Source organism: Vespula vulgaris, chromosome 14, assembly GCF_905475345.1.
Source record: "Vespula vulgaris chromosome 14, iyVesVulg1.1, whole genome shotgun sequence".
NCBI classification, from domain to species: Eukaryota; Metazoa; Arthropoda; class Insecta; order Hymenoptera; family Vespidae; genus Vespula; species Vespula vulgaris.
The window spans coordinates 4,777,080-4,795,431 of record NC_066599.1 but is presented as its reverse complement, the minus strand read 5'-3'; the positions used below and the strand labels follow the sequence as shown (position 1 = coordinate 4,795,431).

Below are 18,352 nucleotides of genomic sequence, written 5' to 3'. Positions count from 1 at the left end.
AGGTAACAGTGTATTGTTTCTTAATCAAGGATAATGCTACTTGTTTAAATGATAAGAAGCTCCATGTTTCTCTTTATCAATTTACATTTTCATTCGTGTCGTTTACAAAGACGTAAAATATACGTATAGATTGTCCCTTTCAAACCTCTCACATTTTAACAGATCGCAAATTATTGAATACTCTTTAATAATATTCCATTTGTAAAGCTTTTGTGACAATTCAATTTGTAGCTATGTTTGACACATCTATGCTTATCGATTATCACTGTCGCGAGTTTGTAACGTAGAAATTAAATTACTATAGTCATATAAATACGTTTCCTGAGATAGCCCTACAAGAAGAAATACTACACGTGCAGATTCAACTATTTTCGCATCGGATGAAGAGCGCTTTGGTAATTACTTTGTAGCGTAATTGGCGATTTCATTCCAGAAAACCACATTACTATTTTCTCTGGTTTCTGTGAACCCGCCATTTTGTTTCATGTGATTGTCACGTTTCAGAATTAGATAACATACAATAATATTTCTTGTTCAATTCAATTTACAACAATAAGTTGGTCTTTATTTTATACAATTTCGATTTATATTTCTTACTGCTTCCATTTTGTAATTTGCTGAAATGAGTGACATTTGAAGGACACTGCGCTTTTTTCGGTTACATACCGAAAAAATTTATTTGTAACTACTACGCAATATGAATTCGTGTCCGAATACATTGTGTAATTTGTAGCAATATACTTTTTATTGTAAATTAATAAATGTTAATTGGAGAGAGAGCTTCAAGAGTCAAAAGTAGACTTGTGAGTAATGTAATTAGGTCGATAGTTGAAATATATCTCTTTTATCAGTTTTTGGAAATTATTTATAGAAAAACTCAATGAAAGAGAAAATTAGAAAAGGCTCTTGATCCTACTCAGGATATAATCTTATCATATGGGTAATCATAAATAATAATAATAATAATAATAGTAGTGACGATGATGATGAAGATGATAATATGATTACATAATAAAAATAATAATAGTAATATATGTTGGAAGGTGGTATGAAGGTAATATTTTGCAAACATTTTCTCGTCTTATCGATAGGCAATGTTAAACTCGTTATGGTTTCGTGTACATAATCCAATTTTTTGTATATAGTTTATTACAAAAATATATGGATTACATTATTAATCGATAGTTAATATCAATCGTAACAGATAGACGTTATCACCGAAGAGATATATATTTTTGCCGAAATGTTTGATCGGACTGTAAAATGTGCACTATGATTACGTCAATAAAGAATCGAAGCTAACGATGTGGTCGCTGTATGCGTTCCCAATATTATGGACAGTTTTGCACCCATTCTTCGCTATCTTCTGCGAGGCAGCAATCTTTACTCCATGGAACTCCACAATGGATATACGTGAGTTTTCTTTAATTTTCAATCCAAGCGAATTTTGTCTTAATATGATCACTTTCAGGTGAGGCACGTTACTTTATGAAATTATCTGGTGCAAAAATTGTCTTTGCGGACGAAAATTCGGTAAATACGATACTGAAAGTGGTAAAACTCGATAATAATGATATCAAGATCGTCGTGTTTGGTAGAGCTCGAAATGCTTTATCTTTTCGGATATACTTAAAGGTTATATCAAGTTCGATGTGGACAATTTTCAATGCACGAGTGTCGATAGCATTCACGATATAGCTGAACTTCTCTATTCGTCTGGTACAACTAACCTTTCTAAAAGAATTAGAATCTCTCATTTCTCTTTTTTAAGCAATGAACTTTTATCGGACGATTTCAATACAGAAGGAATCCTATTCTGGCTATTACCATACTTTTGGGTGTCTGGAGTTTTATTAACGTTGAATTCTATTGTGAATTATTACAACAGACTGCTTTATCCTACATTCGAAGAGGAGATGATGTGTAAAATCATAGAAATATAAGATAAATCTAGAAACTATAACGTAATGCAAAATTATTAACGAAAATACTTAATATTCCATCTGAAGATGGACAATTTTTCATAGATTGCTAATGATATAAAGTAAAATATCAGATATAAAAACCGCTTGATTCAACATTTAAAATTTGGACTCTTCTTAATATGCAATTCATGTATATGTTATCTGTGTTCAGGATACTTCACTATTAATATATATATATATATATGGAAATATGTTTTGCAGGTTACATGGATGTTCTTATCACGTAGCATGGCGAATAGAATATTAAAATCAGGATATTGTAAGAAGTACGATGTGTCTAGTATTTCAAAATTGAATCTTAGTGGTGCTATATTTACAAGCAAAAAATCAAATTAAGCTTAAAGAATGTTTTCCAAGTGCTGACATTATATAAATTCTTAGTAAGCCGACGAAAATTTCTTGGAACCTTTTGTCGTAAACGAAGTTGTTAATCGAATCATTTAAATTTTCTTAGAAATGACCGAATTTTGTAATATTATAACAGCTCAGAAGTCACATCACAAAGCAGATAGCGTTGGAACAGTAGGAAAAAATGCTCAAATCAAAATCGTCGATTTAAAAACTAGATGTGCATTGGGTCCAAACAAGATAGATGAACTTTTGCGAAAATGATTAACTATGATGAGGGATTATTATAATAATCCTGAGGCAACAAATGATACGATCGATGATGATGGTAAAGGGAACAGGAAAAGAAATATTATCTATTAGAGAATCACGTTTATTTATTTATTCTAATCATTCATCTTAATCTACAGGATAGTTGCATTCAGGTGGTCTCGCTTATTACGACAAGAATGGCGGACTTTTCATTATCGATAGATTGTAGGAAACAATGAAGTATAGGGGAAATTAAATCTCTCCATCCGAAATTGTGAATCTTTTGCAAACTCATCCCAATGTTGTTGAGATTGCGGTTGTGGGTATTCCCCATATTCTAGATGATGAGCATCTCATCGCTTTTGTTACCAAAGTTTTCGGTTTGAAGGTACCACTTTATAGAAAAAATTAAGAAAACTTGATGAGAATTTAGTTATTAAATTTTGCTCAACATTTAGGTAACCGAACGAGAACTTCAAAAATTAGTAGCAAAAAATATAACGGATTCCTATCATTTACGAGGTGGTGTGAAATTTGTAGAAAAAATACCACATACAGCTTCCAAAAAAATATCCAGGAAAGATCTTAATGCAATAGCTAAAAGTTATCAGGTAAAATGATGAATTTCGAGGAATATTATGATTGATAGTTTAAGATAAATGGAAATGTCTAAAATATAATATCACTGTGTGAAATGTCGAACTATACGTATTATAAATATTTATTGGTTATCAGTATATAAGTACCAATGTTCTATTAAGTAGCTAAATATTTAAAATCTTTGCTTATACGTAACCTTCTGATAATATAAAAGTGAATATGGATATTTAGTTTAGATTTAATATTTTTTCTGATGGATGATTGATGAATGTAGATATTACATTTACATAGAAGAGAAGATGGTAATTTCAGAAAAAAATTTTAGAGAAATGGTGGTAATATAAAATTCATAATATTCTATTTTCCTGGAGAATTTTGGGTTCAATTTATTTTATGTTGCGACTGGACACATATATCTGTTCTAGATATCATAAAGACTATTATATGTATGACTTTTGTTCCGAAAATCTAATCTTTGTTATGATTACGAATCTTTGTTATTAGATTAGAATTAGATATAGAATACTTTTATTGTTTATATACATGAATGATGGTGAATCCATGGTCAGTAAGTTAGTCTATGATCTTAGAGGGAAGTTTAATCGTGAATTTTTAAATAATATATCTGTAGTTTTGTAAATTATTATAAAAAATTGGTTTTATTAAAAATATTTGCAAAACACAAAAATAATTTAAAAATTGTCTAATAGATTAATAAAATATTGTTATTAATCTATATTTAATTTTTGATAGAATCTCAAAATGTGAGTGAAATTTAATTGTGTATTTATGTAACATTGTTTATTTATAATCTTGGCATGAAAAATTATCGTCTAAAAAATAGCAATAAATGCCACATTAGTTTCTGGTAAAATTATACTACTTCATTTTGATTTTTTGTGCTTTCTGTTATTATGGATTGAATATAGTAGTTTTTATTTCGTAAGTTACTCAATTCAAATATTTGGCTCAAAAATGGTAAATATAATGTCTTTTATTTGATTCTGAATCATTGCTGGAGAAAATTTATTATAACTGACATACAAGATGCTGTATTGAAATTTATATATATTTTAATATTTTTTTCGTATTTTCTTATGTATTCATCTTGTTTATTTTAATTATTTACGTATTAATTTTGTTTTTAAACATATTTAATAGTATTTCAATATCACCATCCAATTTTTTGAATCCTATATTTTAGAGTACTTTTAATTTCTTTTTTATATTTTTGTTTGTCTTGTTTAATTCATCAATTTGTTACTTTGGATTCATAAAAAAAGAATTACATAAAAGACCAAAGGTCATCGCTATAGACATATCTAAATGTATATATATTTAGAATGTTTTACTATAATATTCGAATTTATAGCAGCAGATAAAAAATCTAACTAAAGAAACTGAAACGTCAATTATAATCAATCCCCGTATTTAGCAAATTTAGATGTTTATCTTTTTATCATCATGGACCATAGTATTCAATGGTACAAAAATGTTCGAATATAAAGCAGCATCGTTTGAAGGGAAAAATGTAATGATATATAAGTTTCTCATTGTTTATAAGCTCAGTATTCTTAAATATAAAGGTCTATTGAAATATAAGATTTAGACCATTTTCATAGTTAATGGCTCACATTTACTGTGATCTTATTTTTTGGACTTCGCATGGACTAGTATGTGTTAGAAATAAAGTTACTCCATAAGTAAAATAATTGAAACAATATACTTTCTATCTAATTTCTTTTCTAATTGCTACTGCGTCTCACTTATTTACTAGTGAGTTGAGTAATAATAAAGAAAGTCGAATAGTAATAAAGTTCTACAAAAAAATTAATAATCCTTCGATCATGGACAATTACACGAGTATCGTTTGGCTTTCGCTAGTTATCGAGACAATTATCAAATAGATACAAAAAATATTATTATTTACTATTAAATATATTTTTGTTAAATGAACTATTCCCTATATTTATTACCTTTTCTTTTGAATATAAAGAAAAACCTACAATTGATTGTATTGTACATATCTTTAATACATTCGAATTTATTTTAGTGTGGATAGAGTTAATGATATTCATACGTCCACGATTTTCAAAATATGTATCTCTTTACATTTTATTATTTACATATTGAATGCTTAATTCAAATCCATGCGTATCGACAGATTTTTTTGTATATAAAATAACATACTCGTGATTGATTTTTACTTTATACATTATTTATTTTGTAGTTCTTATCATATATCAATTTTGTTGGCATATATGTAAATAAACGAAGATATGAGAAAAACACTTAAAAGATCATGTTTTTTTGTGAAAAGATATCAATAACTAAGTCGTCCTTGTTCGTAATGTTGATTAGAGTAATATTTAAAGTACAGGGTTTTGTTGTATTTCAAGAAGTATTTTAAGTAAAATATTATATCAGCTTTATCATGTAAGATATTACACCGTTTTTTAGAAGAAATAATGAATAAAGATTTATGTAAATATGTACACGACGTAGACGATAGGATAGAAGTGGTAGGAGATAAAAAAATATTTTTAAAAATAAAGAAAACAGTGTGATCTCTTCAACAATTATACCTCATATTTCGCAGAGTGCAGTTCTAATTTCGAAAATAAACTTCAATCTTTGTTATCGTTTATGAGATTGCCTATAAACATTATAGTAACATTGAATGTATCTTTAGTAGAGTCTCTGAGTGTATATAACCGACAAGCATGGCTTGTAAATTGATAAACGTAAGCAAGAAAATAATTTTTCATTAAATTTTATTTTCTATCCAAATTTTGAGAAAAAATTTTGATTATTAAATATATTGTGTTAAAGTAAATTAATAACGTTCAGCAAGTTGTAAGGATACATTATTAAGTAAACGTGTCCTAAATTAATCATTTTAAATGAATATTTTAGAATGATTGCGATTTCATTATGTAAGATAATATATTGAAAAAAAAGAAGAACCTTTATCTACGGAATATACAAATATCGAAAAGTTACTGCTAGATACAATGAAAGTTAACCATACTTTGTTGGTCAGATAAGACCTCAACGAGCTTATAGGTGGAATTAGATGAAGTGTCATTATGCACAAAGATATACTTATATAAAATATTGATATTCCTATATTAATTGCACAAATTGTACCGATAAATCTTGAAAAATGTATGAAAATGAGATAGATTAAGACGACAACATATCATAAGTAATATGTGATTGAAACTATGATAAACTACATTTTTCTCTTTATCAGTCTATATTTTGAATCGTATCATTCACCAAAATGTAGAATGTACATATAGGTTGTCTCTTTCAAACGTCTCATATTTTAACAAATTGCAAAATGGAATTATAAAAGATAGGAAAACAAAATTGTACAAGATGCAAGAACATATAGAATTTATTTGGCATTCTCTAGTGGACTTGTCATGTGAAACATTGTACATGTGACATGAAGGATATCATGCCTATATTCAATTTTTTCCTGTATTAGATATAACATGTTCATTCTTAATTGTATCATTTATGTGAGTTCTCGACAATGGTTGTCATCCAATGGAATCGTATATACGCGGTCTTTCATATAGTTCTACAAGATGAAATACAACAGCGTGCACCCTCAGATTGTTTCGGTATACTACTAATAAACAGAGACCGAATAATTCTTAATTATTTTACATTAAGTGGACTTGAAAAAAATTGAAAAAAAAAACATTTGAGAAAAATCACAATATCACACACTTGCTCTCGCTGCTAGATTCGTCATATTTGTTTTATACTACTATTACGCCTCCTAGCCTGATGACCAACGATAATAATTAGTAAAATAAATTTTTTCAGATATTTTTGTGAAGACGATCTTTCGTTTTTATTTTTTCTATTTTATATAGTTTTCTTTCTGTGATTTGTTGAAATATAAAAGATTTAGAAAATTTTAGATACCCTGGATTTCCTTTCGCTACATGCTGAATTCAGATGTATTTAAGACTCAATATAAATTCTTCTCCTTACACGATAAATAATCTGGGAACTTTTATATTGCAATATGTTTATTATAGTGAGTCCGTAAATTGTACTTCGAAAGAATGTTTTTAAGAGTCAAGAGTAATTTTGTGTGAATTTTTTATTGTCGAGAGACTGAAGGAGACTATAAATCTTTTACGATCTCATCCCAATATTGTCGAGATTATGATTGTCGGTGTTTCCCATATTTTAGACGATGAGCATCCCATCACTTTTATTACTAAAGTTTCCAATTCGAAGGTATAATTCTATAGAAAAAAGTTTTCTGAAAAGCTGATAAGAATTTAGTTATTTATTGAATTTGTTTATTTATTTATTAAATTCTCAACATTCAAGTACCCGAATGAAATCCTCATGAATTGGAGATAAATATTATGACGGACTACAATCATTTACACAGGGTATGAAATTTTTAGAAAAATGCCGGGTTCTACAAAAATTCGCAGGAAAGATCTTAAAGCAATGGCTAAAAAGGTCAAATGCTTATTTTCGATAAATTTTTTGATCGTAATTTAGTGTGTATAATAAATGGAGTCTTCTAAAATATAATACTACTATGTAAAATGTAGAATTATATATATGGTAAATATTTATTGGTTAGCGATATATAAATATCAATGTCCCATTAAAATGGGATTAATCCCATTAAAATAGGATAGTACCTTAATATTTTCCTTGTACGTAATGCTCAGGTGATATAGATGTGAATATGGATATTTCTTTTAGACTAAGCATTTATTTCTGCTGATCGATCGCCTAACAAATACGTTACATTTAAAAGTACATAAAAGTTACATAAAAGCGAAAATGATAATTTATGAAATGACGGTAATATGGGATTCACGATATTCCATTTCCTATCCTCGAGAATTATGAGTTGATTGTCTTATATAGCGATTAGACAGACGTAGTCTCTTCTAGATGTGATAAAGACAGTTATGTGTGTGATTTCTATTCCTAAAATTTGTAAATATTTATTAGGATTGAATCTGTAAGTCAGGTGATTGAATTGTTTGTACACAAGAATGATGGTGAATTCGTGATCAGTTGGTCACTCTATGATCGTAGAAAAGTTTAAATGTAAATTTTCAAAAAGTTTATATCCATTTTTGTGAATTATTAAGAAAAATTAAGATTCCAAATTCTTGAAAAGTATAAATATTATTTAAAAATTATCTAATAAGATTAGTTGTTACTGATCTATATTTAATTTTTGATAAAATCTCAAAATGTGAAAGAAATTTAATCGTCTAATTATGTGACATTTTTTAAATAATCCTGATGTAGAAGATTATTATTCCAAAATTATCAAAAATAGCAGCGAATTCCGGATTTGTTTTTTATTAAATTACTCTATTTCATTTTGATTCTCAAATCTCATTGATTGAAAATCTTATTAAATTCAATCATACTATGGGTAGACTAGAAAATTAAATATACAATTATTTTTGTTTTATAAGGTATTCAATTTAAATATTTGACTTACTAATGGCAAATATAAATTTTTTTTATTTGATTCTAAACCACCGCCGAAAAATGTTTGCCATAATTAATATATAAAATGGTGCATTGAAATTTATGTTCATTTTAATATTTTTTCGTATTTTTTTACGTATTTATATTGTTTATTTAGCTTATTTATGTATTATTTTTAAACCTATTTAATAGCTTTTCAATATTACCACCCAATTCTCTCAAACTTATATTTTACAATACTTTTAATTTTTTTCTGTTTTTTTATCTTGTTTACTTTATCAATTTGTAATTTTGGTAGCACAAAGAAAGGATGTTAAATAGAAATTAGTGACATAAATAACTTATATCTATTTGCTTGATAAGAAAAAACCTTCCAACATTATCTCTTTTTTTCCTAAAATTACGAATTATGAAAACGTCGTTTATGTTCGTTATCTAAACATTAGACCGCTTAGTTTACAACGCATAACACATTCTTTCAGCTATGTATAAATATAAAAAATCAAGTGTAGATAAAAAAATACGAAAAGTTACTAATAACTACGCCAACGATGGAATTCAGTTATTTATGACAAAAGTTATAGGGATCTTCAGTAAATATAAATACCATTGCTTCGCTAAGGGACAAAGCATTTCTTATACAAATATTTTATATCTTTTTGTATATTTCGTGTATGTAGATCTTTGTTCGAATAGTTCACGAAGATTTTAATCAAATTTGTATAGTGGGAAATACATATTTGCTTTCGTAAGTACATAATCTTTCTGATCTCCTACGTTTCTCATACTTAGTTGCATTATGTAGACTCTATAATCGAAAAAGAGGAACTTTGTGAGAAACTTAAGGTCGAAAATTACGAATTTGTTCTAGATTGATCTAAAGTTTTGTTTGAATGCCAAAAATTGGATCACTCGTGTAAAAAAATATTTCTTTATAGTAAAACACGAAGGATAAAAAACTCAATTGAAGAAACCGTTGTGCTTCTCTAAATAGCACTGAAGATTCTCGGAATCATTATCGAATAAGAAATTGGAATTCCGGGTTCAGCACAAAGACTCAATGGATTTATCCTCTAAATTATCATTGTTTATTTAGGAAAACAAGTAACAGACATGATATCTGAGTAAATTTTATTGACGACTACTCTCTCTCTCTCTCTCTCTCTCTCTCTCTCTTCTATCTCTCTCTCTTTCTTTTCGCGATGGGTAATTTTTTTGCCTTCCATTCGATTAGTTTTAAGAGGGGATCGTCTAGTAACGTGACCATATATACTCATATTGTTTGATTTATCTCGAAGATGATTTTGGCAAGATATCAAAATTTCTCATACGCATTTTTATAAATTCTAATTCCGCTCGTTCCTATGCTCTACCCAAGGCATTTAGTAATGCAACCTTGTTTTATGCGTTATAACGTATTGCAATTACAATTTACTTAAGACTAATAATTGCTTAGTGATATGTTTATAACCTGTCGAGTTATAACTAAACTTAAGAATCAATTTTATTTCACCTACTTCTCCCTTCCTCCGCCACCTTATTATGTATTGATTCGAACATTTCTCTACTATCAACGTTAGTTACACGATCGCGCATCAGAAGTGATAGTATTTTCTGTGGCATAAAAATCTATCTTCAGATATAGCAATACCGTTTGAATAGAAAAATTACGAAAGTATCTCATTGTTGACTAATCCATTATTTTCAGATACGAAGGAATCTTTTGAAATATATGATTCAGGCCACTTTTGTAATCAATGACTCATATATCACTTACACTCACTGCAATTTGATTTTTTTCCTTTCAGGTAGACAAGTACGCTTAAGAAGTAATGCTACGCTATCAGTCATTAGGATAATTGAAACAATGTTACGTTCTCTCTATATTATTCGTTAACTGTTACGCGTGTATTGTTCCACTGATTTAGGCATGAGTCAAATAACAGAAAGAACAGGGTAATAAATTTGTTTTTAGAAGAATTAATAGTCCATTTATTATTGAGAATTATTCAAGTTTCGTTTTGTTTTTATCGAGATAATTATCGAATAGACGCAAAACATGTTATTATTTACCGAGTAAATACTTTGTACGATAAATTTACTATATTTATTATCTTTTCTTTTTAAGATAAAAAAAGATCTATATATTTAACGTAGTGGAATATATATCGTTGAAACATTCTTCAACACTTATCTTTAATATGACCGGATTTGTTATTATGTGATTAGCGTTAAGAACATCACGTACACGATCTTCAGAGTCGACAAATGGTTTACGTTTTTTCATTTACAACTGGGCGTGTACAGATTATTAACTTGTAAAATAAAATCTTTACGATTGACTTTCACATATCACGTTATTTATTTTGCTTGTCTTCTTATCATATATTTGTTTCATTGATGTATAGATAAAACTAAATGCGAGAAAAATTCGTTTCTCTTTTGTCATGAATAATTAATTATTAACTCACTTTTTGGTTTGTATTTTGAATAGATTAATGTTCATCACACATTTTATATTTGTATTTAAAAGTGCTTAAAAAAGATAATAGCTTTATCATGGAAGATGTTATATCTTTAATGGACGAAGTTGTAAATCTAGATTCCTATGTGACGTAAACGTGAGAGTGATAATGGTAGGAGATAAGAAAATAACAAAAATCCAATTACTTCTAGTATTTTCGAAGATAACTTGATGTTAACAGTCGAAACTTAGAACTCGTAGGATATGGTTCTAACATTAAATTGTTTTTGTTGTCTTTCAGATCGTTTAGAGAAATTATAATACAATAGAGTGAGAATATTATTCATTAGACAATTTTTATTACAATCGATAGTCATGATAGTCGATAAATTGATAAACGTAAGTTGAATTTCATTTTCTAAGTAATCTAAATTGTGAAGATCATCGATCGTTAAGTATGATCAAGTTAAAGTATGTGTATATAACGGTTAATGAGTTAAGAGACACGATCGATTCAAATTAATTTTGAAATAAAACTTTTCTAAATCATTTCAAATGATTAATTTCAGCACACATCCAATTTCATTACAAAAGATAACATATGGAAAGGCATAGAAAAACCTATATCCCTGAAATATATAAACATCGGAAAGCTATTATTAGATCGAATGAAGGCTAAACCCGACTTTGTCGGTCAGTTAAGTAAGAATCTCAAATAGTTAATAATTAGGATAAAATATTATCGTATTAATATCACGCACACGCACATTATTTTTTTAATGTTTATTAAATTAATCACACGAAATATTATGCAAGTAAGGCCGGCTAAATATCTCGTTAAATTATGATGATGTACAAAATATTTTCTACGTAATATGAATGGTATCAAAGCATCAATGAAAATATTTTTTCTCAAAAATCATTTTTTGAAGTTTTTAAAGTTATCGATGTTTTCTTGTATATATATGTATATATTTTTTTATTACATATTGTAGCTGATTAAAAAGGACATGTATAATAACCATGATGTTAAAATAACATTGATCTCCAAAAACTAAAGTTTTACTTAAAATTTATATCTAGCAAGATCGCAAAAAATATCTATAACCTTGAAAATATCGAAAAGAGTGATCTTTGAAAAAAAAAATATTCTTGTTAACCCTTCCATACACATTATTCACATTACATTAAAGACATTTTGTGTGTCGTCACAATTCAACGAGATATTTAAATGGCCTTATTTAACTAAATCACTTTGTATAACGTAGAACTTTGAAAAATTTATAAAAATAATTCAAGGTAAAAGCGTGTCATTTATTAAACTTGAATAATGTTACTGAAACAAGAAGCAATAATCTACATTTTCGTACGTGTCGTTTACAAAGACGTAAAATATATTTCTTTAAAATACTTTTTTGTCGTCGTCTCGATAAAGAACATTGATATCGAAAAATTCTATTTATATTACATTTTTGTATTAATACTAATTTATTTGTTATTTATTTTTATTAACAAAATTGATAAGTCATTAATATCAACCGAAATAGATTGACGTGGTTACCGAGGAGACGTATACTTTTACCGAAATGTTTGATCGTACTGTAAAACGTGCTTTATGGTTACGTCAAGAAAGAATCAAAGCTAATGATGTGGTTACCGTTTTCAGTTCGAATATTATGAACAGTTTTATACTAATTTATGTTAGCTTCAGCTTAGCAGCAATTTTTACTCCCTGGAACACAACAATCGATATAAGTACATGAGTCTCCTCTTCAATTTTTTCGATCGTTATCAACAAAATAATCGAAATTTCTTAATATCGTTATTTTCGGGAGAAGCACGTTTTTTCATGAAATTATCCAGGGAAAAAATTGTTTCCACAGAAGAAAGTTTGGTTGACTCGTTAATTGAAACAGCGAAGCTCGAAAATCACGATATCAAAATCGTCGTCTTTGATAAGACTTCAAATGCTATTCCCTTTTCAAAGATACTTCAGGATCATAGAAAATGCGACGTGAATAATTTTGAGTGTACATCAGTCGATAACGTTCACGATACAGCGATAATCGCTTATTCATCCGGCACGACTGGATTTCCTAAAGGAGTACAAATTTTCCATTACTCTTGCTTGTATGCTGTCTTTTCTGAGAATTTGGGAATTTGTAATATCCCTTATGAATGACATTGGAATTTTGGATCACTGGATTATAGTTAAAGTTGAACTCCACGATTAATTATTGTATAAGGCTCCTTTATCCTAAATTCGACGAGGAGATGATGTGTAAAATCATAGAAAAGTATAAGATCATAAAATGTAATGTAATGTAAGATAATTAATGGGGATCAAAAAATATTTTACACTTTCTTGATCATATCTATTGCAAAGGCCATCAAAGCTCCTTGTCATATGCAAGAAATTTTGCATAGAACTTTAATACACAGAAATCTGTTTACAGTTTCTTTATTAATAGCAAGGAAATATTATATGTTGACTATTTTCAGAAGTTCTATTACTAACATTTATATATATATATATATATATATATATATATATATTAAATAAAAAGATAAATAACTGAATTGACGTGGTGATGTGGCTGTTTCTGTCACCTAGCATGGCAAATAGAATGCTGAAATAAGGGTATTCTAAAAAGTACGACTTATCTAGCGTTGAGATTATCTTTATTGCTGGTGGTATATTTAACGCGGAAAATCAAAGGATGCTTAAGGAAAATTTGATTAATGCAACGATTATACGGTAAGAGGAAAATAATAAATTCGATGTTTTAATCTGTTTAAAAAATCATCGTTTTAAAGCAAGAATCTATTTCATTCTCGTCGAAACGTTTATGGGGCGAAAAACTTAACTTAATCACATACATTATAATTTCCAAAGTTCTATAATTGAATACCATAAGGTTTTGCTATTTAAATGTGTGTAAATATAAAAAATAGTGCATCTTGATATATCATACTTATAATCATTTGTTGTTTAAAATTAGAAACAAAAAGAAGTTAAATTTTTTATGAAAAATTATTAAAAAAATGAAATCCATTAACTATATATTTTTTTTTTGGAAATGAATATAATTAATTTATTCTAACGTAAAATTTAATAACATTTCTTACAAATTTATTTTACATAACTTTAGTTCTATCTAATAACTTGAAATATAGAACTGAATTACCGAATAAAAAAATAATATCATGATTTAACACATTTAACAATAAAATTTAATAAAATTAAATGATATTGAACAAACTAATAAACAATAAAAATTTAATATTGTAATAATAATGTTCTTTATCTATGATACTCGACGAAATATTTATTTTTACATAACGAAATTTAAAAAGAAATCTGCAAATATATAATAATATCTTTATGTTTCTCATTTTTTGCTTATATACATAAAGTAAGACTATATCACTGGTATTCAGCTAAAGATTATAAAATAATATTTATGACAGATCTCGAATATGTTAATAAAATTATTTAAATTTTCTTAGGAATGATCGAAATGTATGGTTCTATAACAATTCAAATGCCATATCACAAACTGAAATCGATTGGTATGGTATCTAAGAACGTTCAAATCAAGATCATCAATATAGAAACCGAAAATACATTGCGTCCAAACAAGATTGGTGAACTTCTGGTAAAATCGCTAACAATGACTAAGGATTATTACAATAATCCATAGCCAACCAAAGATGCGATCGATGATGATGGTAAAAGAAAAAAAAAACAAAACAAAAAAAGAAAGAAAAATATGATCCCTTAGAAAAATACGTGTTCGATCATTTAATGTAATTATTGGTCGTAAACGACAGGATGGTTTCATAGCGGTGATCTTACTTATTACGACGAGAAAGGCCAATTTTTCTTTGTTGATAGACCGAAAGACGCAATAAAGTATAGAGGTTATCACGTCTCAAGACGATGAGTATCCTATCGCTTTTGTTACCAAAGTACCTGGTTCAAAGATACGATTGTATTTGAACCTATTCGAAAGAAAATTGAATAAGCCATTTAATAAATTCTAATTAACATACAGGTAACCGAACGAGAACTTTCAGAATTGATAGCGAAAAATATAACCAAGTGTAATCATCTACGTGTGGGTGTGATATTTTTAGAAAAAATGCCTTATACACTCTCTGAGAAAATATCAAGGAAAAAGCTCAAAGCCATTACTAAAAGCCATTTTTGCAAATGATCATTATCGTTAAAATTGTTGATTAATCGATAGTTGGACATATTTTTGGAATCAAAGAATGTATAAAAAGAATTGTGACAATATTAAATATCATTGTGTTATACACATAGATTTTTCTTTATTTAAAATATTTACTATTTATACAATAACATTTTTATAATGTATCGTTTAACGTGAGATCGCATTTAGCGCAAATGATCTTAATTTGAAAAGGCAACAAAAAGGATAGCGATATTAAAATGTGTTCAAGTATGTTTTTTCAAGTAAGATTTAAAAGATCTATTTCCTCGTTGAACGTAAAAAAAAAAAAAAAACAATAAGGAAGAAAAAAGAAATAAAAAATAAAGAAAGCGTTTATCGTTACCTTATGATCAAATCTATGCTAATTTTCAGGCGAATTACGCCAAGTCGTATTAACATAATGCAGTTTGTACTAAAATATTTACACTAGTGACATTTTACTTAACGACATTTACACGAACAAAATTTTTTTCTTCATTGCGGATAACCTCGTGCAGCGGCTTCTTTGAACAAAGCTATTATAGAGTCCAAAGTTTCCTCTCCCGTGGGAACGATTTGACTTGCCGGAAGTAGAAAACCGTATCTTCCGGTATCACGCAATTCGTAGGTGTAGCTGACTGATTTGTGCAGTACTGCTTTGACCCAATCTACGCTACTTCCGGTAGCGATGTCTATAAATGATAAGGATAATGTTAAGGGGAAATAAAGAATAAAATATAAGAAAATAAAAAAATAAAAAAATTTCTTTTTGCACTTACATATAGTTTCGGCAATGTTTCCTGTACGATAAGAAGTTCCATATCTTTTAGCAAGTGCATTTATCGACTTTTTACCGATCGCCAACTGTGATAGAAAAAATAAGAAAATAATAAAATAAGAAAATCAAAAAAAAAGGAAAGAAACATAATTCCATTGATGAACCAATCGCCGGATCATGATTTTTCTTTGTAATCGTGTTCGATAAAAAAAAAGAAAAAGTTCTCTTACCAAGTCGTTGTAATTTTCAAGATGATCCTTCGTGTGACCGTAAGGGAAGAGCAACAATTGTGAGTAACTGTGGAAAGAGATGTACGCGAAGAATTTGTCGGATATCGATTTTAAGTATTCGGACAGACTCTTTGTTTCGATTTCCGAAAATGCAGAACTTCCGGCGTGTGTCTCTGAGCAAGCATTCGAACTGGAGCCACCGGCTAAAATAATGATAAATTGAATGATTAGATATTCCTTCGTTTTTATCCTTACAAATTAAACTTTTTATACTAACTGTTCCATCTATATCCCCAATTTCTGTTTGGATCGGAACCGTAGCAGAAGAACGAATAGGGTTTGCGCGTTTTTCTCCATAAACGATTCTATAAAACAAATTCAAAATGTATTAGTAATTCCATCTATCATCTGAATTTATTATTACATATTATTACAATATCTTATATTGCGATATAAATATGTATTATTTATATACATACTTTGGTATGAGTGTAAGCATAACCATCAGGATTGACGCTCGGGAAGATGTACCAATCGTGTCCTTCGGCAAGTTTTCTAACTTCCGAATTAGGGCTGTTCAATAAACGATCAATAATGTACAAAACGGTAGCAGGCGATATCCATTCTCTCGCGTGAATTCCACCTTCGATTACTATGCCAGGTTTCTGTTTGCCAAAACTCAATTTCACTCCTTTGATTTGACGACGTTCGTAACTTGTTCCACCGACAATAATCTGGACATTGTTAGAATAATGTTCGGCGAGACTGTCTAAGTATGAGTAAATTTCATCGATCGTGTGATACGTATTAAAGCTGAAGCCAGCAAAACTGGCTAACTCTTCCTTCGGCATCTCAGAATCGATCAAGTATTGAACGTTGTCGATGAATTTCGTATAGGATGTACCAAGAGCATTCATCAGATCGAAAAATTCTGCTAACTTGTTCGGTGCTACCATGACATCCACGGTCATGTTCACTAGAGTTGGTGTTTTCCAAAGTGAGAACTACGGAGAGAAAAGAAAAGGAAGAAATATTATTTTAAAATATCGAAATTAAACTATAATTATTAACTATCTATCTAATTCTTCGTTCGAAGAATTTTACAATCTTTTATTTACGATCTAGAATTTACTTACGCCATCATGTTCCTCGATCTGACGAAGAATTTCTAGTTGTGATTCCGTCGATGGAAGAACACTGAAGACTTGGTAATTTTCATAGGATGCTTTTTGGGCTGTCGCCAAGGCGACCAACGTCAGAATAAGGAGCTTATACATGATTGAAAGCTCTATGAAACGAAAGAAAAAAGAACGAAATAATAAGATTAATAACATTGTCAATAACGTATGTATCGATTTTAAACGAAAAATTCATGAAACATTTGGCTTTTCGTCTTACCCTCTTTGAGAACTAATCGAGTCTGTGCCTGTTCGATAATCGAACCTGCTATTTAAACCGAGAGAAACACCTGCACACGGCACCAAGATATCTGTGATTATTCTTTTATACTTCATTTAAAAAATGACATCGATCGATCTGTGAATCTTCTCTTATCGTTCGCGCGGTTTATAGAACGAATTATTTATCTAGTCGATCGGAACAATCGACGAAGAATTATTTTTAATCCAATTGATGATGATCGTGGATTCATGATAGACGTAATAAATTTTCTTTTAAAATCGACCTCCCATAAATTTAAGATGAAAATATAGAAAGAAAAGATTTTTTTTCTTTGTCGATTTACTTTTGTTTGATTTCATTTTTGATTTCATTTTTAAAAGAGGAGAGAATATATTCATTATTACATTTCTTTTTCTTTCATTTTCCACTTTTCTCTCTTTTTTCCCTTATTTTCGTCCTTTTTTTGTCATTCCTGTTACAAGAAGTACGAATAAAGAATAAAAAGAAAATGGAGATTAGTCGAGTGTGTACTTTCCATCATTAATATCGTTATCGGCCATTTAAAAAAAAAC

General features: G+C 28.6%; 3 protein-coding genes across 4 annotated transcripts; 2 read left to right on the top strand and 1 right to left on the bottom strand.

Moving 5' to 3' along the window:
• The first annotated feature begins 438 nt into the window (after positions 1–438).
• LOC127069226 (uncharacterized) lies at positions 439–2,618 on the top strand. 2 transcript variants are annotated; one of them, XM_051006012.1, is made up of 4 exons: positions 439–1,413; positions 1,472–1,533; positions 2,187–2,365; positions 2,470–2,618. In XM_051006012.1, the coding sequence occupies exons 1-3, from the start codon at positions 1,305–1,307 to the stop codon at positions 2,319–2,321; spliced, it is 306 nt and encodes a 101-aa protein (XP_050861969.1). In that variant the 5' UTR covers positions 439–1,304; the 3' UTR covers positions 2,322–2,365; positions 2,470–2,618. The 2 variants fall into 2 exon arrangements, with proteins under 2 accessions (XP_050861969.1, XP_050861968.1); XM_051006011.1 differs by lacking the exon at positions 2,470–2,618 and having other exon boundaries at positions 440–1,413; positions 1,472–2,445.
• An 8,723-nt stretch (positions 2,619–11,341) lies between these two features.
• LOC127069198 (long-chain-fatty-acid--CoA ligase-like) lies at positions 11,342–15,213 on the top strand. Its single transcript, XM_051005973.1, is given in 6 exon segments — positions 11,342–11,550; positions 11,721–11,853; positions 13,035–13,330; positions 13,538–13,655; positions 14,662–14,883; positions 14,986–15,213. Coding segments are annotated over 6 exon segments (906 nt in total). The 5' UTR covers positions 11,342–11,526; the 3' UTR covers positions 15,099–15,213.
• Positions 15,214–15,450: 237 nt separating this feature from the next.
• LOC127069223 (zinc carboxypeptidase-like) lies at positions 15,451–17,908 on the bottom strand. Its single transcript, XM_051006008.1, has 7 exons — positions 17,778–17,908; positions 17,516–17,667; positions 16,859–17,383; positions 16,657–16,744; positions 16,380–16,582; positions 16,151–16,235; positions 15,451–16,063 (listed from the first exon to the last, which is right to left on the bottom strand). The coding sequence occupies exons 2-7, from the start codon at positions 17,654–17,656 to the stop codon at positions 15,867–15,869; spliced, it is 1,239 nt and encodes a 412-aa protein (XP_050861965.1). The 5' UTR covers positions 17,657–17,667; positions 17,778–17,908; the 3' UTR covers positions 15,451–15,866.
• Between the last annotated feature and the right edge of the window lie 444 nt (positions 17,909–18,352).